Source organism: Aricia agestis, chromosome 4 (assembly GCF_905147365.1).
Source record: "Aricia agestis chromosome 4, ilAriAges1.1, whole genome shotgun sequence".
Lineage (NCBI taxonomy): Eukaryota > Metazoa > Arthropoda > Insecta > Lepidoptera > Lycaenidae > Aricia > Aricia agestis.
Genome location: NC_056409.1, coordinates 20,421,755 through 20,441,628, shown reverse-complemented (window position 1 = coordinate 20,441,628; position 19,874 = coordinate 20,421,755). Strand labels below are relative to the sequence as shown.

General features: G+C 38.4%; 1 protein-coding gene across 2 annotated transcripts in view; it reads left to right on the top strand.

Moving 5' to 3' along the window:
- LOC121726700 overlaps positions 1–19,874 on the top strand; it is a 222,231-nt gene continuing 202,357 nt past the window's right edge. For both annotated transcript variants that reach the window (XM_042114190.1, XM_042114188.1), the window contains exon 1: positions 1–141. In XM_042114190.1, coding sequence (XP_041970124.1) covers positions 140–141 — 2 coding nt within the window. In that variant the 5' untranslated portion in view covers positions 1–139. The remainder of the gene's footprint in view (positions 142–19,874) is intronic.

The window sequence follows — 19,874 nt, the reverse complement described above, 5'->3', positions numbered from 1 at the left end:
TTCGGTCTTAGTTTGCCGGTGCGCGTCGTCGAGTACGGACGCGTTGCGTGTTTTCGCGATCCGCGAGTGATGTTACGATACTAAGTTTTGTGATTTGTGAAAATGTGAATAGTTCTCTGTGAAGTGGATTGATATAATCATGTGAGTATTTGCGACGTAGTTTATAGTGAATAATTTGGCAAGGCTCGGTCTTGGCTCTCTTCGAATTGATTTGTCATATCAATCGGGGTACGTTACCTACATAAAACTATGTATTTACTAAAATAATTATTTATTTATAGGACTCTTTAACAATGGAAATATAATATAATATCAACTTTTCGGAGACTTTGGGGATCCAAATTTTCGAAAAAAATCCTTTTGTTAACTTACGCGGTGACTTACGCCCACTGTACTTTTACAAAAAAATAAAAATACCTACTTACCTACATTTAGATGATTCAATTTGGTGGACTTTCTTATATATATATATATATATATATATATATATATATATATATATATATATATATATATATATATATATATATATATATATATTGTTAGACCGTAATACATAATAATTAATATTATCTATATATATACATATATTAATGAAGTATTTAACACAGTAGCAAAGAAGTAAAATATTTTATTGAAAATTATTTAGGCCAAACTTCTTCAGTGAGTATAGAATAACTGACTAACCTACTTGCAATTAAAACTGCTCATCGATACGTTAAACTTTGCCGTCTGAACTTGTTATAGTTCCCATTAAGGAATAAAAGGGTCATTATGATGATATAGTAGTAAGTAATTTGAGCTATATTTTGGTAGTGTTCTTTTTTATTTAAGTACACAGGGGAAATCTTCAAAAATTAAGTTACAAAAATCTTAATTAAATTTAAATTAAGTTATCATCTTATCTCGAGTGCTGTCGATATTAAACATTTTTAGAAAGGAAAATCCTGCAGAGAAATATTGCGCTTCTATGCACTACTTGGTACTACTAATATAATATATTCTGTGGCACTACCTATTACAATTTAGTAGGGATTTTTGTGCATTTATATAAGTAAATAAATAAAAAAAAAAAGAAAAATCATAAACAGAATCTACGTAATTTTGTCGGATTATGTCAAGTATCAACTCAAGTCTCAATGGTACCTAATTATTGGTAGTCGAAAGTCGTGAATTCGTGATCTGTCTTGACATAGCTCGAGCAAATTTAACGTTGGTTCGCCATCTGCCTATTGAATAAATTTCGTGGATTGTCAGTTCAGTCAGTTGTAAGTTCTATGCTATGCTTTGTTAAAAGATGCGCAATCTTGGTGTTACAAGTAACAAGTTAGGGTCGATTCAGACCGCAATGTGACTAGGCGAGGCGAGGCGCGGCGCGGCATTTTGTATGGATTTGACAGATTTCAATTGCGTGAGACGTCTTGCGAATCTGTCAAATCCAGTCAAATCAAATCTGCATATTCTACGCGTCGTGTTGCGGTCTGAATCAACCCTTACAACTTACAGCCTACATCGGCTACATCACAGAATAGATAATAGTACAAGTATTTACTATCATAATGTTTATAACGTACCATCGAGTAAAAATTGATCTAAGGTAGATGTAGGTCCTATATTATTATCATTCGGTCTGGTTAATACATAATAATATTATGTCAATTCAAGAATCAAGTCGTGATTTCGTGATCGGTCGGCAGGGTCTGACATAACACGACACGTAGGTTCGCAAACTGCGAATGAATCAACCTCACTGGTAAGTGATAGTACACTACATACTACAAATGATAATGTTGTGGTACTTGCAGACCTTGGTGAATACTGAATACTGAACAAGTGAACGCTGCGCCGTGCGCCTGTCGCATTTGATTGTATAAATATCGAGATGAGTAATTCGCGTCGCACGGTATTAACGACCTTGTGGCTATAGCAATACGGTCGGTACACCGATTTGTCGAGACTGTACATAGTACACCACAGAATACATATTAATTATTAGTACATATTATACAACTGCACTTTACACATAATAAAATTGTTGTACTATATTATAATTTAATAAATTTATAATGTTTGCAACTTTGTTCTTGAACATATGCTTGTGACGTGGCGAACTAGTGCGTCGCCAGCAATGCAAGGGGACATGCATCGCATGGGAACCGTACATATTATCTATCCTTTCACGGGAATCAAAGTGAGTATCTCCATTCCAAAATTCATCAAATTCAGTATTGATGATTGATGGTGCATCGAATCGTCTTCAGCTCGCTTACTAGTAGTAACTACCGGTTGGCAGCCAAGAGGCCGTAGCCAAAGTCCCTTTCGTTAAAAACAATGACGAAATTCGTTATCAAAATGTATGGGATTTGACATTAGGCTTCGCAAGCGAAATGTCATTTAGCGATGACTTATGTCAAACCGCATACATTTTGATAACGAATTTTGTCATCTGGGAGCACGGCAGCCAAGCTTTTTAGCAAAGGCACGGCCGTAGCATACTTTTCTCGAAGCGGTTCGCGGCTTTTTCACACCCCCTTTATCTTCGATGTTAACAAAGCTACGGATTTAGAATTTCGGTGACTAGGAGCAAGTATTAAAACTAGCTTAACCTCCAAATTACATAACATTTCGATAAATAGTTTAATAGTTACGGATGATCAAAGTTACTACATTTTGTCACTCACTGACTGACATATCATCAAAATTCTAAGGTACTTCTAGCAGACTTAGAACCTTGAAATTTGGCAACAAGGTATGTCTTTATTAGGGTTGTTGAGGAAGTGATTATAAGGAAGAAGAGATTATTATAGTGGCATAATAATCAGCGACTTATTTGATTTATTAGGTACAATCGTCCACATGCGTCGTTACATACTAAAAAACACTTTACGCTTGCCGTTTGTGTAAGTATGAACTACCCCAAATATGAAGTTTTATATATTTTGTTTTTCTTGTGCTCATTGCCGAGCCACTATAATAATTATAAAATAAAGAAAACTATTGATAAATTCACTGAATGTTGATTTAAATAACAAAATAAGTTGAAGGCTTGGCTTGAATGTGATCTGAAAACTTTTTACGATATATATATTGCATGGCTATGCAATATTTCGCTTGGCTCCTTTTTACATTTGATGTTTTGGTGGGATCGTTTTTAACGAAAGATACTTTGTCTAGGGCAGCTGGATTTCTAAATTGGTCGTTTAGGCCGCAGCCTAGGGGCAGGCAGGCCGCGGCCTACACTCATAAAAATGTAAATCCGGCACTGCCAGTTGGTGCCCATAATAAGTTAAGTACTGGCACCTACTTGTAAAAATGGAGCATAAAAAAATTATAAAAAACTGAAGGTGTTATGTACCCGTCTTGATATTGTTGTCGAACTATTATAATTAAATTATTAAACTCGACACCAATCCGTCTTTAGTTAAGCCTGATTCATTTAATTAATCAATTAGTAACGTTATAATATTGGTTTGGCAATTTGGAGGCGCTTAATCTGCGTGACTGTTTAACGCTAATCAATTTCATTACGGGCCTAATATAATATTGTATTATTAAACGACTGACTGATGCAATGATTGATAGTTATTGATTTTTAACGAATTGTATTATTGTACGAGTATAGTGACAGCCCACATTGGACTCAATGGTGGAAATGGATTGATGAAAAAAGTTTAAAAGTATCTTACTTTTTTAATGTAAAAACTTCTTTGACGGCGTCGAGCACATTTTTTGATAAGTAAAAAAAAAACTTTGGCCATAAAATAGACCGCCGGCGCAGCGTGGGATAGGAAGTTATCACCATTCTACGGCGCAGTGCAAAATTCGTGATAATTTAATACTATAAACAGGTGCATTATTTTCTTAATATAACAACACATTTTCTTGTTAAAATTCAACAGAAATTAGTTCTAACTTTCCAGCTACAAAGCACATCATAGTTCACTGGGAACCCGGTCGTAATTTTTAGTTAGTTTAATTGCGGCGCACTTAGTGGATCTGTGTGATATATTATCGTGGCTTAGAACCGGGTGTACCGGCGCTACACCCGGTTTTATGAGCTAAAGATCCGGTTTAAGATACTTCTTCACTCTTCCTTCGTTGCACTCTTCCAAAGCTATTCTGACAATATTAATATAGGTATTGTGATTTTGTTGTAGGTAAACGTGTTAATTGATGTTTATTAATAAAATATATGGTATGTATTATACAGGGTGTAACAAAAATAATACTTTAGGGTGTGTACGTGTTCCTTGTAGAGGGTTCACTGTGAAAGTAGCAGCGCTGAAAGATCAAATTTTTTTTTCAGTTTCGTATGGGGAAACTCGTGACGCTCGGGCCCTTGCTCATACAAAAGTGAAAAAAAATTTTCGTCTTTCAGCGCTGTTACTTTCACAGTGAACTCTCTACAAGGAACACGTACACACCTTAAAGTATTATCACTTATTTTTGTTACACACTGTATATTTTGACAAATTAATAAACTAAGCTTTACATTCGGATATTTCTTGCGATGCGTGAATTGGCGATACAAAAGTCAGAAATATATTGCTAGCGTCGTAAGGCTTCTTACAGAGGACATACAACGGCGCACATCAGCGTTGCCAGATTTTTTGTGCCAAGTCGGGACTTTGGAACTTTTTAAGGGAAAAAGCGGGATTCTTCCATTCTTCAATCAAAAGCGGGACAAAGTAAAAAATGGTACAAAATCAAAAGTTTTTTGAATTTTTTATCTTTTTATTTGCGTAAAATAACGTTTACGTGACAATAGATAGCTAAAGTAGCCAAAGACAACACCACCTCTCTACCTCCCACACTCTTATCTTCATTACGTACCTTTCTTTCTCAGCACGCTGCACGTACGTTCGGGCTTTTCCTAAAAAGCGGGACTGAGCCTGTCCCGCGCGGGACATTTAATTTTGATGAAAAAATCGGGATGTCCCGCCAAAATCTGGACGTCTGGCAACGCTGGCGCAAATACAACTGCAGCTGCCGTCCGGCGTCGACAAGTGTGAAGTGCCTAGGAAGCCGTTCATCAGTCATCTGGTCCTTCGAGGCGTCAAAGTTGAACTCACGCTATTCAACGTTTTAACTTTTAATTATAATGTATAAATACATAATATGCATTGCTTTTATGCATCGTCAAATCGTGTCTCGTTTCCCATTAGTGTAAACGTGTAAACCATTTTGTTTAAGTCTATGGTCCCAACTCTCATCTGAACTCAGTAGTTTTAACCTTAAGAAAATAATACAAATTACAATGTTCTAGATCTAGAGGTTAAAAGTTAAAACTGTAATTTGTCTACAGTCTTCACTTTTAGGCGCATCGCAGACGACAGACTATCCGTGACGCACGTTTTAGTCCGTGGAAATATGTACTAACGTATGCGATTATATGCAGCAACGCACACGACGCGCAGCGCGGACGTGTGCGTTACTGCATAATATAATTGCATACGCACTATTTCCACGGACTAAAAAGTGCGTCACGGATAGTCTGTCGTCTGCGCTGCGTCGTAAAGTTCAAAATATAAAATAATTTGCCTGACAACAATTATTATTCATTCATACTTTTGCCGAAGTGAAATTATGTTTCTCCTTGTGATCTTCCAAGTTCCAGCCTCGTGTATGCTCCTAAAAAGGCGATTCGTCGAATTTTATGTACAAGCGTTCAGCGCCCTGCAGTATCGAATTATTGCGGCGCGCTTGATGTCACAGACCTTATTGTACCTACTATTGATTATGATTTAAGAATGTTATTTAAATAACCAGAACGGAAATATATTATCGTATCACGTATGTTAGTCTTTATATATATATATATATCTATAAAATGCTAAGCTGATTTATAAACGAACGCACAAACCAAAACCACAGCCGGAAAATTTCCTACAACTGTTCCTTTGAAGTTTGAACCCGATTTTAAAATCCCGGTTTTAAAAAAACAGTTTTGATGACTCAGAAAATCTTAAACATGGCGATTGGCGACACCACCATGACAAACCAAAGCACTTATTTTAAAGCATGTCAAAGGAATTTCGGTTTCTAGAGCAAATCAATCCTACCTAAAGGTACTTGTACTATTCTGTGCTAAAGGTGCCGTTCCGATCAACGCGTGGCTAGAGTAGCGTATTCCGTATTTATTATATAATATATAGTGCTTTGTAGTGGCGAAAATTGAATTGGAAATCCACCTTAAGAGTAACTCAAGGTTAGTCAATACGCGATATTGATAATGAGATAGCAGTACCTGACACACGTGCACGGTGCGAACATTCAGGCCGTGTCGTGTAAAGAATCAGATAACGTGATGAGTGTTTACGTTCTAAGTTCTTAGTTCTTACTAACCACAATATTATTTACGTACTAGATGTCCCGCGCGGATAAACATTTATTCAACATGTAAACACATTACAAAACAGAACATAGCAAAACAAAAAACAAAGAAAAAAAACAATCAGACGGACATTTTAATACACATTCTTAATATCTATCTGGGTACAAAACACAATGTAGTGTAATGCGAATGCTGCCGAAAAGGACCCCACTCAGGTGATGATCGCGGTATAGTACCTACACCGCGATCCCTGGTGTTCTGTGGAGCCTTGTTGTCGTTCGCTCGACAGATGCACACTGGCGTGCAAACTAATTAAGTAGAATAAAATAGTATATATAACAATCTTTATAAGTAAATGCATAATAATTAGATAAAATAGATATGCTCAAATAATTTGTATACTTACATAAACTGTACCTACTTAAATAAAATGATAATATATATAATATTGGCGAAACACGTTAAAAACAATGATTTAGAAGTATTAAATTTAATATTATCAATAAAAAGTTTCAAGTAACTATTTTCCTCTCACCCAGCCAATACTTTATCTTGTTGTAATTTTGAGGAGTTCCCTCGATTACTTATGGATAATTCATAAGATCACCACTTTTGTGAATATAATACCAAATTGGGATGATACCCTACATACCAAAAGAAAAATTTTGAAAATCGGTTAACAAACGGCGGAGTAATCGTTGAACATAAGAAAACGAACATAACACCTCCCCCATTTTGAAAGTCGGTTAAAATTGTAGCCTATGTGTTATTCTGATGTATAAGCTATATTATTGTAAAGTTTCATTAAAATCCGTTCAGTAGTTTTTGCGTGAAAGAGTAACAAACATCCATACATCCACACATCCACACATCCATACATCTATACATCCATACATCCAAACAAACTTTCGCCTTTATAATATTAGTAGGATAGGTGCAGTAGGTTATCTTCATACAAGACTGTCTATGTTATGTTGAGAACCTTTTTACTGAAGGTTGGACTGGTTCTAAATATTATTAAAAGTTGATTGTCTACATTAAGTTTTTTTTTGTTTGTAATTCTCTCACAGAAATTAAATGAATATGTAATGTTCTAGTCTACATAATTATTTCTTTTTTTCCATTCACATAGGTGAATGGAAAAAAAGAAATAATTGTTGTAATAGTTGTAATAGTACAAAACGCGGAATAGTTGTAATAGTATAGACGCTTGTTGTAATAGTACAACAAGCGGAATTTACAACATGGTCCTTCGGGCCTGTCGTAAGGACTATGCATTATGAATCTTATAGGTCGCTGGCTCGTAGAAGGACCATGTTTTTTTTTTATACTCGTAATTGAGAAAATAGGCATAAATGCTTGAACCTTATAAAAAATGCTCACGCATATCTATGAGGATTGAGGATATGCGGGAATCCCTTATCGCACTTTATATTTAATCCTCATCACATTTGACAGACAGACACCCTTTAACGCCTCCGTGGTCCAGTGGTTAAGAGCGTGGCTCTTGACTCGGAGGTCGTGGGTTCGATTCCCGCGTTGGAAACATGTTACTTCCAAGTTTGGTTAGGACAATGCAGGTTGATCACCTGATTGTCTGACAAGTAAGATGATCCATGCGTCGGATGGACATGTAAAAAGTCGGTCCTGCGCCTGATCTCTCGCCAGTCGTGTCGGTCTTCCGTCCCACTGGGTTATGAGAGTAAAGTAATAGAGAGTGCTCTTGTGTACCGCGCACACACTTGGGCACTATAAAATTTCTCCTGCGTAATTGACCTGGTTTCAATGAAACCGGCCACCGTCACCGAAACCGTTCTGGGAGTTATTATTAGATACACTTTCGCATTTTTAGACTGAATCGGTCAGACTTCTCGTACATAGTGACCTTAAGTATTAGCTGTATTACCTATATATACAGGTTGGCAGAAAAGGCTGGAATATCAGTCCACTAGCATCGGCGCAAAACCAGTTTCAGAGGAGGGCCGGTCGAACAAACTTGCAGTAAGAATTCCAAAAAAACACATCAGACATTCCATACCTTAAATTAGTAAAAATCTCACCGAACATGGTTTTGGAAAGACGATTTTATTAAACGAACAATTTTATTAAAAACACGACATAAAAAATTATACTTACAAGGTGCAATTAAACCTTTCGGCCAAATTTTGATATTTTCTGGACTCTCCTAATGATACATAAGCCCTGGAAAAATTTGGCAGGTAGGTTTAATTGCATCCTGTACCTATATGCCTCACCATACACAATATAATAATGCCTATTTCGGTGACGGTGGCCAGTTTCATTGATACCAGACCAGCTACGCAGTAATGATTTTGTAATGCCATCGTCCCACGCGAAAAACGTACCATCCTCATCACCTTGATGAGTGGCAGTCTTCCACAGTGCGTTTTTCGCGTAACTTTCTGCCGCGCACTGTAAAACTCTGGAACGAACTGTCACCAGCAGTATTTCCGGAACTATACGACCTGCAAATCTTCAAGAAAAGAGCGATTCCCTCTTAAAAGGCCGGAACCGCACCTGCAGCTCTTCTGATGTTGCGAGTGTCCATGGGCGGCGGTAGTTGCTTACCATCAGGTGATCCGTTTGCTCGTTTGCCCCCTTATTTAATTAAAAAAAAATGCCCATTGTGTGTGTGCCTTACACAAAAGTACTCTCTCTTTGTACCCTCGTAACCCTGTAGGATGGCTGACCGACACGACTGGCAAAAGGTCAAGACCGATGTTTCGGGTCCATCCGACGCATGGATCATCCGTTTTGTTTTAGACGAACTTTGGAAACAAATTTCTAGCGCGGGATTCGAACTCACGACCTCTGGATCAAGAGCCAAGCTCGAAACCACTGGACCACAAAGGCGTTGAATTACCATAAATTACTATTCTGTACCTGAGGCCAGCAGCACATATATGCAAATATAGAATGTCATAAAAAATAATAACAGAGCACACAAATTGTAGCTTCTGTGTAATTACACCTTGAGAAAGACATTAAAAAGTTGCTAGTACTACAGCTTTTATAATAAGCCTGTGCTTTAATTGGTAGTAGGAAAAAAGTTTAAGAAATCGACAACATCTGGCTGCACACCTCATCTCGGTACTTAGGCGAAAATCACACGTGTTAGTAAGGGTCAATTCAGACCGCAACGTGATATGCGTCACATTGCATTCACATCAAGTAAACTTCTTGATTCACATGCATTTCTAAATTTATATGGATTTGACAGATTTGCAAGACCTCTCACGCAATTGAGATCTGTCAATTCATTACAAATTAAGAAATGCATCTACGCGTCACGTTGTTGTCTGATTTAACCCTAAATGGAGTTGTAAAAATTTTTTCGAAAACATTAATAATTCTAAAAATAATTCTTTCAGAAGTTATCACCGAGTCAACATGGGGAAACCTCTTGGGGAAAATGCCTCCAGCTCTATTGAGAGTTCCAATTTCCAGGTGTTCGTTTAATACCTCAATCGTCGGAATCCCAGACACCATAGATATTCAATTGTTATGCGGCACCCGGGTTCGGCTTGGAGCTTGATGGGTTAATAGCGCTACTGGAGCAATTTTTGTGTTATTTGGCACACATGAATAATAGACCACATGAAGGGACAGCAATTTTTTTGCGGAAAATTGTGAGGTTTCTATGAAATTCCTAAATTACGCGGGCGAAGCCGCGCGGAACATCTAGTGCTAGTAAAGTTTACTATTTTTGGCTTGGCAATCAACGTGTTAACCAATGTCCAGGACCAGTGTCCAGGCAATTTAAATACGGTCGATTTTAGACGTACGGCAGAAGCCCTGCAACGGAAGATCCCACATTTAGTATTCCTATAGCACTCGAGTGAAGCGCCGAGCGAGACTTTCCATTTTATCCCACTTTTCCCCACTGTTCCCCACTCAGACACATCACACATCACACGGCATAATTAAAACACGCCACCCCACGTGGCGTTTTGCCAACACTCTATTAGATAAGTGTTTATGGCGTTCCTGCCCCTACTTACTGGTAACATCTAAATTTCTCCGCGCGGCGGTTTTTCTCGCCGAGCAATTCCTGAACCGGTAGTCATTGGAGACTTGATGATCCAAAAGTATTGTAAATACTTAATACAATTTAAAAAAAAAAAAAATAGTTTGACTTCATGATATGCGGTCTCTTGTTATTTTCTACTTATTTGTTTGTCATGAAACTCATGATTATTATATTTCGCGAGGCGCTAACAAATCCGCAGGCTAGGGGAGCTGGAAGGAACTCATGAATAAGTCTTTTTATGGCATACTTTGTAAGTTTTGGATGTAGTCTAAAGCCATTTGTATTCATGGCACTACGTTTTTATTACCCACTATTTTCCTCTCCCGGCTTTCCGAGGGCGATCTTGAGACTTAAATTTAACGTATTTTTATATTTATTGAATACATTAGTGTTAAAAGCATAACTCGATCATTTGGCGATGAGAGCGTTTTTATTGCTTTCAGATACTTGGGCAAAAACTCGTGTAACTTGGATTGGGGTTCCCTAAGCGGGTTCCGCTTATCGCGCGAATCCTAGGGTTTCTGTGGAGTTCTCGGGGTTCCACGAAATAATTTTGCTAAGAAGCAATTGTTATAAATTACCTTTTATATACCAAAAAAAATGATACTGCGCGCTGTGATTACATGCTGCATTATAGAATTTGTACTTAATAAAGTCAAATTGAATTATTGTAGTACTCATTAGTCTGTTAAACTTTTCTATTTCACAATTTAATTTTTTTTGCAAAATATTAAAATATTCGATACAAAGCATGCATTTAAAGTTACCATTAAACACAATTGGAGCGTACACTTTATATATTTTAAAACTTTTAGTATTTTCCGATTCCTGCCAGAACCGACTTCCATATCGTTACTGGAGTTTTTCAGTTTTAATTTATATCCACCTGTCATTTAAAACGATAGAGGTACTGCTTAAATAGAAGGAATTTAAAAAATAAATAACTTAAAATGTTTAGCCTTTCTAGGACTTTTACATGGGCATTCCGCATATTTACCAATCGATAATATTATGTTATTAAAATTAAAGCAAAATTCTTTAGTCAGTGTTGAAAGTAGATGAAAGTAGATGACGAAAATTGAAGACGAAAGCGCATAGTGTGGACTTTTCATTCAACTATCGTTTTGGCGCGTTCAATGTCATTTTTAATAACAAAGCGAAAGTTTTGAATAAGCTTTGTCCACACTGTGCTTTATGTTCATCAAGGGCATGCGTTATAGCGCAGTCAACATCGCACGTGAGGCATGCCCGCGACGCATGCTCTCTGACCGTATCCAAAACTTCAAAAATGACAATATTGGCGTTGCGTTCCTTGGCGCATTCAATTATTGAATGCGCCAATATGAAAGTTGATGACGAAAATTGAAGATGAAAGTGCACAGTGTGGACATAGCTATAGATACTTTTCTTTTCAACGAGGATTGATTTTGACCACGTTCGCTGTTGACTGCGCTATAACGCATGCCCTCGACGAACAGAAAAAGGCAGTGTGGACAAAGCTTTTGCAACTTTAAAGACTCCGTTGTCTGGTCAGGTACCAGTACTGAGAACCTAAGGTTTCATCAATATTGTGATAGTAAGTTGTCTTATCGCTCTGGGATCTGGGTCTAACAGGTAGGCACTTGACTAGGTAAATGACCAAAAATTAATCAATTGTATCCATACTTTAATGATATTCACTACATTTTAGAAAGGGGAGGTACAGTCTGGATATGGACAGACAGATAGACGGACAGGCTGAAATATCTTTGTTATCGGGTCCCGTTTTTACCCTTTGGGTAAGGAAACACAGGGGAAAATTATCCATCTTTGTTATTATACTATGCAGTATGCTGACACGGACAAAGTCGCGGGCAACAACTGGTAGAAAATAAATTCTTGCAATATCGTATTGTTTTCTAAGGTGTCATATTAATTTATAAAATAAAAATAACGCCTTTGAAAAAAAAAATAGCAACAAAGTTATTTTTAAAAGGTGTGATAATAGTTTTGGTCATTGAAAAGTGTCTTACACTAAATGATACTAGTTCAGAACAATAATCTACAAATTATATATAAATATAAGCCATTTGAAAATAAGTAAAGTGAGACTCATTTTTAGTCATCTTTGTTACCTGGTACCTGACCAGGTGTCACACCTAGAGCTACACAAGTTCGCAGGTATTCTAAGTACACGAGGCACTACCAAGAACCTATGGTTTCATCCATTTGAAAGTAAGTTATGTCTTATCCTTTTCGGATCCAGGTCTATAATACATGACAAGACATATCTTATATCTTTAAGCCTTAGCTTAAAGATATAAGATATGTCTTGTCAATCTATATCATGGGCAACTTGCAAAAAATAACCCGATAATAATAGTATACTGCGAGCAAATAGTGCAAATTCCAAAATCCAATGTAACTGATGTACCATCGAGGAAATTGATTCCTAGGCAGTTGACGGACCAACGTCATTTGCTCGGCTTATGTCAATTCAATGTTAGCTGTGATCGGTCATCGGATGGGTTCGACTTAACGCGACCAAATTACTTAGGCCTTCCATCTGCTTAGGAATCAGTTCCTCTGATAGTACCTTAGTCTAAATTATCTAATACTGAAAGTGCCCATTCACCTGTTTTAGCCACGTTTGCGTTTCTAAATTCGAACGCTAGTATGTATACGAATATATACTATTCAAATAGAATACATTACCAATTACTTAGATTGGGTAATGTCAGCTAAATTATTTATGGATTAGGTTTTTGGGTTAGTATTCTATGTTTGTGTAATGCTTATTTTATTCAGGTTAGTAATGTGGTTTTATGATTCATTAAGTCTTTTGAATACAACATTTAGAAATTTGAGAGAGTTTTTTTTTAACAATTGGTAGAATTATAAATAACTAGCTGTTGCCCGCGACTTCGTCCGCGTGGACTTCAGTTTATAGCGCGCGATGTCAACAAAATTGGTGTCAAAAGCTATTATAAAAAATACCCTGGTACCCCTTAAATCAAAACAGCTGTGCAGTGTGTACATAATATTTCATTTTTTTTAAATTAAACTTTATATATTATGCCAAATTTTAAAGCTTATTTAGCCCCCCAATTACACAACTTTACCCATAAACTATTTATCATTGATAGGTTTAAGGTTACGTCACCCTATGTAATATAATGTAAAATATATAAGGCTTATTAAATAACGCAAAGAAATAACAATCGAAAAAAACCGAAACTTAAGTATATGATGATACCACCTCTTATAGAAAGATGTTGGGCAAGCGTTAGCGCGATGTAAAAGACGCACGGCGCCATCTAGTATGAATTTTTGGAACTAACTTAATTTAAACAAATTTTCGTATTTTCACCCCCTTACAACCCTTTTTTCCAGTAAAAAAGTAGCCTATGTCCTTTCTCAGGCTTTAGACTATCTGTATACAAAATTTCATTACAATCGGTTCGGTAGTTTTGGCGTGAAAGCGAGACAGACAGACAGACAGACAGACAGAGATACTTTCGCATTTATAATATTAGTATAGAACGTGTATAACGTGGGAGAGCCATGCTTCGGCACGAACGGGCCGGCTCGACCGGAGAAATACCACGTTCTCACAGAAAACCGGCGTGAAACAGCGCTTGCGCTGTGTTTCGCCGAGTGAGTGAGTTTACCGGAGGCCCAATCCCCTACCCTATTTCCTTCCCTACCCTCCCATATTCCCTTCCCTTCCCATCCCTACCCTTCCCTATTACCTTATTTCCTCTTAAAAGGCCGGCAACGCACCTGCAGCTCTTCTGGTGCTGCGAGTGTCCATGGGCGACGGAAGTTGCTTTCCATCAGGTGACCCGTTTGCTCGTTTGCCCCCTTATTTCATATAAAAAAAAAATAACAATCGAAAGAATCGAAAACCCATGTTTGACATGGTACAACCTCTTATAGAAATACGCATGAGCAAGCAATAGCGCGATCTAGGGGACTCTTGGCGCCATCTATTTTGAGTTTTTGGAACTAACTTAATTTGACCAAATTTACGCATTTTCACCCCCTTACAACCCCCTTTTCCAGTTAAAAAGTAGCCTATGTCCTTTCTCAGGCTTTAGACTATCTGTGTACAAAATTTCATTACAATCGGTTCAGTAGTTTTGGCGTGAAAGCGAGACAGACAGACAGACAGACAGAGATACTTTCGCATTTATAATATTAGTATAGATAATATTCTAACGTATTAAAAACTATAAACAAAAACATACTAACTAATAAGTATGATTAGTTCTATGTTACAATAAAGTAAAAAATAAAACGCCATCTGTTGAATCGTATTAGAACTAAAATGTTCATTCCATCGATATATTTCTGGATTTTTTATAATATTATACATAAAATATGTTTAAGATTTTTGAAATTTTATTTTAATACACATCCAAGACCCAGGAACATTGAAAACTTTTTGTTCCGCCTGCGGGACTCGAACCCAGGACCCCCGGGATGAGCGCTGGCCACGCGCAATGCGAATTCATTTTCATCGAAATTTTCATGGAAATAAGATATTTTCCCACATCAAAATGTAGTCTATGTCCTTTCTCAGACTCTAGAATAACTGTATACAAAATTTCATTGCAATCGGTTCAGTAGTTTTGGCGTGAAAAAATATATTTAAGTAAAAAAAAAAAACGCCATCTGTTGAATCGTATTAGAACTAAAATAAAATAAAACGCCATCTGTTGAATCGTATTAGAACTAAATTGCATCGATATATTTCTGGATTTTTTATAATATTATACATAAAATATATTTAAGATTTTTGAAATATTATTTTAATACACATCCAAGACCCAGGAACATTGAAAACTTGTTCCGCCTGCGGGACTCGAACCCAGGACCCCCGGGATGAGCGCTGGCCTGCGCAATGCGAATAAATTTTCATCGATATTTTCATGGAAATAAGATATTTTCCCACATCAAAATGTAGCCTATGTCCTTTCTCAGACTCTAGAATAACTGTGTACAAAATTTCATTGCAATCGGTTCAGTAATTTTGGCGTGAAAGCAAGACAGGCAGACAGACAGACAGACAGACAGACAGACAGACAGACAGACAGACAGAGATACTTTCGCATTTATAATATTAGTTTTTGGCGTGAAAGTGAGACAGACAGACTGACAGACAGACAGAGATACTTTCGCATTTATAATATTAGTATGGATTAGTATAGAAGTATAGATACATAAAATATATTTAAGTAAAAAATAAAAAGCCATCTGTTGAATCGTATTAGAACTAAAATAAAATAAAACGCCATCTGTTGAATCGTATTAGAACTAAATTGCATCGATATATTTCTGGATTTTTTATAATATTATACATAAAATATATTTAAGATTTTTGAAATATTATTTTAATACACATCCAAGACCCAGGAACATTGAAAACTTGTTCCGCCTGCGGGACTCGAACCCAGGACCCCCGGGATGAGCGCTGGCCTGCGCAATGCGAATAAATTTTCATCGATATTTTCATGGAAATAAGATATTTTCCCACATCAAAATGTAGCCTATGTCCTTTCTCAGACTCTAGAATAACTGTGTACAAAATTTCATTGCAATCGGTTCAGTAGTTTTGGCGTGAAAGCAAGACAGACAGACAGACAGACAGACAGACAGACAGACAGACAGAGATACTTTCGCATTTATAATATTAGTATGGATAATATAATAGCTCCCACACCGGTTTCGGTGACGGTGGTCGGTTTCATTGAAACCAGGCCAGCTACGCAGGAGTAATTTATAGTGCCCAAGTGTGTGCGCAGTACACAAGAGCACTCTCTATTCCTTTACTCTCATAGCCCAGTGGGACGGACGACCGACACGACTGGCGAGAGATCAGGCGCAGGACCGACTTTTTACATGCCCATCCGACGCATGGATCATCTTACTTGACAGACAATCAGGTGATCAGCCTGCATTGTCCTAACCAAACTTGGAAATAACATGTTTCCAACGCGGGAATCGAACCCACGACCTCCGAGTCAAGAGCCGCGCTCTATACCACTAGACCACGGAGGTGCTAAATAATAATATGGTACTAACTTGTAATATCGTCTTAATAAACCTTCGTGGTTTCTCGATGAATATTATGTTTTGTAATATGTATTGTTTTAAATGGTAAGTAAATAAAAAAAAAATAGAAAACTGAAAAGTATCCCTGGATACTAAAAGTAGTCTAAAACTAGTGAAAAAAGTATCCATACTAATATTATAAATGCGAAAGTGTGTCTGTCTGTTTACTCTTCACGCCCAAACCGCTAAACCGATTTTGCTGAAATTTGGTATGAAGATACTTGGAGTCCCGGAAAAGGGCATGGAATACTTTCTGTCCCAGCATAGGATAATTTTGGCGAAATGGAGTTACGGTCGTCATCTAAGTAATAATAATTATTATATATAATACTACAGACGTAGGAGTTAAGGCGGCTAAGCTAAAGTGGGATTGGGCTGGCCACATTAGCCGTATGCATCCCGATCGCTGGGCAAAGATATCGACAGAGTGGGTACCTGAAGATGGAAGACGCAACCGTGGCCGGCCCAGGAAAAGATGGCGCGATGAGCTGGAGGCGTACCAGCCGGGCTGGTCAACGGTGGCGCTGGAGCGAAATAAGTGGAAGACACTGGGGGAGGCCTTTGCCCAGCAGTGGGATAGTATCTAAGGCTAACATAAAAAAATATACTAAACTGATCCGTCCGTCATCTTTTTTTTTTTTTTTTATTATTTTTTTTTTATGAAATAAGGGGGCAAACGAGCAAACGGGTCACCTGATGGAAAGCAACTTCCGTCGCCCATGGACACTCGCAGCATCAGAAGAGCTGCATGTGCGTTGCCGGCCTTTTAAGAGGGAATAGGGTAATAGGGGAGGGTAGGGAAGGGAAGGGAATAGGGGAGGGTAGGAAAGGGAATAGGGTAGGGGATTGGGCCTCCGGTAAACTCACTCACTCGGCGAAACACAGCGCAAGCGCTGTTTCACGCCGGTTTTCTGTGAGAACGTGCTATTTATCCGGTCGAGCCGGCCCATTCGTGCCGAAGCATGGCTCTCCCACGTATAACGTATCTATCAATATTTTTCTCTGATAGTATATAGGTACTACAACATAAATCTCCAAATCTACAAAACAATATGTAACAATACTCGTAGTTACGTCAAGAATAGTACGGCAATAATACTTATTAGTTTCCAGTGTTGTCCTCATAACTATTAATTACCTACACGTGTAACCTACCACAAGTGCAATGACTTGCGCTTGAACGTGCCAGGGCTGCAACAAAGTACTGGCACGACAATTATTCGTCATTTTGTCATCATCAGCAGGACGTGTTTGGTCAAAAATGGGGAAGTGGAACATGTTTAGAGTGCTTATATTTCATTCATAAGGTCTGAAGACCAGAAGACAAGTACAAAGAGTAAGAGAAGGGTCACGGTGCGGCGCTTCACAAAATATCCTTGTGCGCAGGTGTCACAATTTCCATAACGCCTCCGTGGTACAGCGGCAGCCTGGGTCGGTACCATGAAACTGCTTTGAGACTCAAACAGTCGAACGAGAATGCTGGGTCCTGCTCTAACAACGTCGTTTCACGTTTGTTAGAGTAGGACGCGGCAAGCTTTCGCCCAAGCACTCGGTGTGTTTATTATGAATGTGCTAGGCCGAGGGCACTGTCTGGCCACTTTTTTCGGTAGGTGTAATCAGGGGCCGTACCACGAAGCCGTTTTGAGACTCAAACAATCGTACGAGAATGCCGCGTCCTACTCTAAGTGTCTAAGCACACTAGGCCGAAGTTACGCGGCAAATTCCGCATGATTACGTCCGCAATGTATTTTAAATTACCGATGGCACACTATTCCGTCGCGTTCCGTCCGTATATTGTATGCGTTTGACATTGCTGGCGTAATCAATCGGAATTTCCGCCGCGTAACTTCGGCCTAGTGTGCTTAGACACTTAGAGTAGGACGCGGCATTCTCGTACGATTGTTTGAGTCTCAAAACGGCTTCGTGGTACAGCTCCAGGCCCTTAGAGCGTGGCGCGGACGAGCGTGGCAAGAGCCCCACGAAGGTCATAAGTTTCCTGCATTGGAATAAATGGCAACATCATCAAAGTCCAAAACCGATGAGGGAGAAGACTTTAAGAAAGAGCAGACATCAGCCGGGAACTGCTTCGAAAGGACGCCCGCTGCGATTTAGTAAAAGAAAGAGTTGCGCGCCATCAGATTTTGACAAATCCTGCATCATTCGATTTATTATAATTTATATTTAAAGTGTTTACTGTAAACTGGAATGTCGCTCCCAACTTATCGCCCAAGGCCTTTTTTACACGTTTACCCAATGCGCTGGTTCCATGCGTTGGCCCGATGTGGACTTGTACTATTATCTATTCTGTGACAGTGGCCTTAATGTGTACATGGATAATGGAATAAAAGTTGGTTCCTAGTCTTGAAAAGCGCAAAGGCACTTTATAAATGGGTTTATACAGTGGTAAAATTAGCAAGCGCCCAACTTAAATTGAATCAGAGTCCGAAGTATTTTTAATAAAGGGTTTGTTTCCGAAGCGATACTTTCTCTTTGTTGCGGGTCTAGAACTTTCTCAGGCTATGTACAAGTTTATTTCAGTATTCTGTTACATTTTATTTACTTACTTATTTTTGTCGTGACGGCATTACTGAAAATTGTGAAAATAATGTGTATAGATTGCCATAATACTTAGTTTTGTATATCACGAGCTCATGCCCGCGGCTTCGCTCGCATTAAAATTATTATTATTGTGGCGGTACCCACAACCGGTCTTCGGGGGGGAGTGATGGCGGTACCCACAATTCGCCTAACATTCCTGCATCGCGCTATCGAAGTTTTCTTAGCGCGTCGGTATATATACGACAGCTGAGATGTATCACGTGGGCTCCGGCCTGACCTAGCATAACACCTCGCTTGGCCTCCACACACATATCCCACATTATAATATTGTTACGTGCTAGGGTTCGAGGATTTGGAGAGAAAGACCTGCTGACTCTCTTGAAGACTTTATTCACTAAGGCCAGGTCACACAAGCACACACTAGGTCACAACACTTAGCACTAAGTCCAAACACTAATCACTAGGTCCAATCACTAAGCACCATCACTGACCTAGGTCGTAGCCAAGTCGCAGGTTTCACTGGTTCACTCACTATTGATCACTTGTTGTCGCCTCGAAGATCGCTCAGATTGAACTGACTTACCGGGCCTGCCTGCGGCTCTTTTTATATGGCGAGACGAATTCCAGAAAGTTCCCGATTCACGTAAACAAGTAAACAACCGTGGGAACTTTCTAGGAGGCTCGGGCATGTACCACAATAAAACTGCCGTCCTTACGATAAGTGCAGTAAGTTGAATTTAATTTAGACCTTATGCACTCAGTCATAAGGTCTAAATTAAAACACGTAAACACGCAAACAAATAAACGGTAAACACGTAAACAAACATTGGACCT